At 38.3% G+C, this 1,868-nt stretch overlaps 1 protein-coding gene across 2 annotated transcripts in view; it reads left to right on the top strand.

Annotated features, from left to right (window-relative positions):
- Positions 1 to 214: 214 nt before the first annotated feature.
- Positions 215 to 1,868, top strand: part of LOC107712538 (muscleblind-like protein 2a) — a 59,320-nt gene continuing 57,666 nt past the window's right edge. For both annotated transcript variants that reach the window (XM_016517846.1, XM_016517845.1), the window contains exon 1: positions 215 to 896. In XM_016517846.1, coding sequence (XP_016373332.1) covers positions 723 to 896 — 174 coding nt within the window. In that variant the 5' untranslated portion in view covers positions 215 to 722. The remainder of the gene's footprint in view (positions 897 to 1,868) is intronic.

Raw genomic sequence — 1,868 nt, 5'->3', positions numbered from 1 at the left:
CTTTAAGCTTCATAATAGGTGGTTTTGAAATCTTTTTTGTCATTTTGTTAAATATTCTGACCCTAGCAGTTGCTCCATGAGCACTAGAAATATTTAAATTAATACTTAAATGTAGGAAATTCAATTTTGTGCCACCTAGAAATGGTCAAATCCATGTGGAAAGCTTCTGTTGTCCATGTTTCTTACTCAAATCAAATCTGGGCCTTCTTTTCCAGATCCCATACAGAAGAAAGTGCCTTCTCTGACATTCCTACTTGAAGCTGCTCACCGCTCTCATCCTACATTGTAAACAACACTGGCTTGGCCTCCAAAAAGATCTCAATTCCTCAGACTTGCCAAAGCACAAGGAACTGACACGCTCTTTCCATTCACGGACATTATTAGATATCATTCCAAGGAGAGCCATTGCCTTCAGATATTGCTGTCCACAACCATCGGCTCAAGACCATTTGGAGACCTGGAGCATGTTCTTATTGTCGCGCCAGTGTTGTGCACCTGGGAATAAATGACTGATGAACGACTTGGCAGAGATTGACAGCTTCACTGATAGCGGCCATCTCCCGTGCGACAGCCACCGGGGGTCTGAATGTGACATCTCTATTTAAAGGGCCTTGCCAACAAACCACAAAACTAGACACAAAACAACACAGAAATACGTTCGCGGACTTTTGAACCCAAATCAACAGTCCCACTACTGACACCATAGAGGTTCTCAAACAGCTATGGCTTTAAACATTGCGTCGATGCGAGACACAAAATGGCTGACGCTCGAGGTGTGCCGGCAGTTTCAGAGAGGGACGTGCTCGCGCAGCGACGAGGAATGCAAATTCGCCCACCCGCCCAAGAGCTGCCAGGTGGAGAACGGACGGGTGATCGCCTGCTTCGACTCGCTGAAGGTAAGACTTGATGCATCTTTTTTGTTAGCAGCAATGTGAGGACCTGGATCATGCTGTATTTTCATTAATTAGTCCTTTTTTGAGTAAAGATTTATTGAGTAATGTTTTGAGTTTCATATATAAATTCAAAGAGCATTTAGCACGGCTATGGGATGTTTTAAGGAACGAAGTTTGGTGGAATCCCTTTAACTATGGTAAAATAGCTATTTCATGGCTTTTTTCTTGGTTTTATTAAACAGCGGCAACAGCAATATGATAAAAGACATCAATTTTCAATAAATAATTATGTTTATTAATAATAATTCCAACATTGCAACTTGGCTCATTACTATAGAATTGCAGTCGCTAGGGCTGTGCGATATTGAAGAAAAATGTGATACCTTGTTAAAAAATGCGATATTCGATATGCGATACGATATTGCTTAAAGTGTGTAAAATCAATTTCAATTATATTTTAAAATATTTAAAAATTAAAATTATATAACCAATTTGTTTCACATTCTTTCTTGGAAAAGAAAGAATCACTACAACTTCTGAAAGTGACCAGCAGTGTTTTAGCATTACATAAAAATTATTGCACTTAACTCTTTTTAACGTCAAGCAATTCTCTGCTATATGCGTCGAACTAAAACTTTGACCTTTTGCAACGTTTTGATTTAAGTAGCCTATTATTAAAATGATTCAGATATCGCACGCCCTTGCGATATGCATATTGCGATATTTACATTTGCGATATTTCGATAATTTCAATATATGTCGCCAATATATGTCGCAGTTTAGCTAGTTATCGCATTCAATGTGTGGTCATATCAACGAATTTTAGAGCTGGAACCATTTGTTTTATAATATGTATGTCAAAGAGCATTTTGCATGCCTAAAGGACATTTGGCGGAATGACTAAGTATTGTAAAATCACTCAAATCATTAATGCATTGTAAGCCATGAAGCAAACAACACTACATATACTTACAC

This window comes from Sinocyclocheilus rhinocerous, unplaced genomic scaffold (genome assembly GCF_001515625.1).
Source record: "Sinocyclocheilus rhinocerous isolate Xijiao unplaced genomic scaffold, SAMN03320098_v1.1 scaffold2643, whole genome shotgun sequence".
NCBI lineage: Eukaryota > Metazoa > Chordata > Actinopteri > Cypriniformes > Cyprinidae > Sinocyclocheilus > Sinocyclocheilus rhinocerous.
The sequence above is the reverse complement of the archived record's forward strand: the minus strand, read 5'-3'. Positions and strand labels throughout refer to the sequence as shown.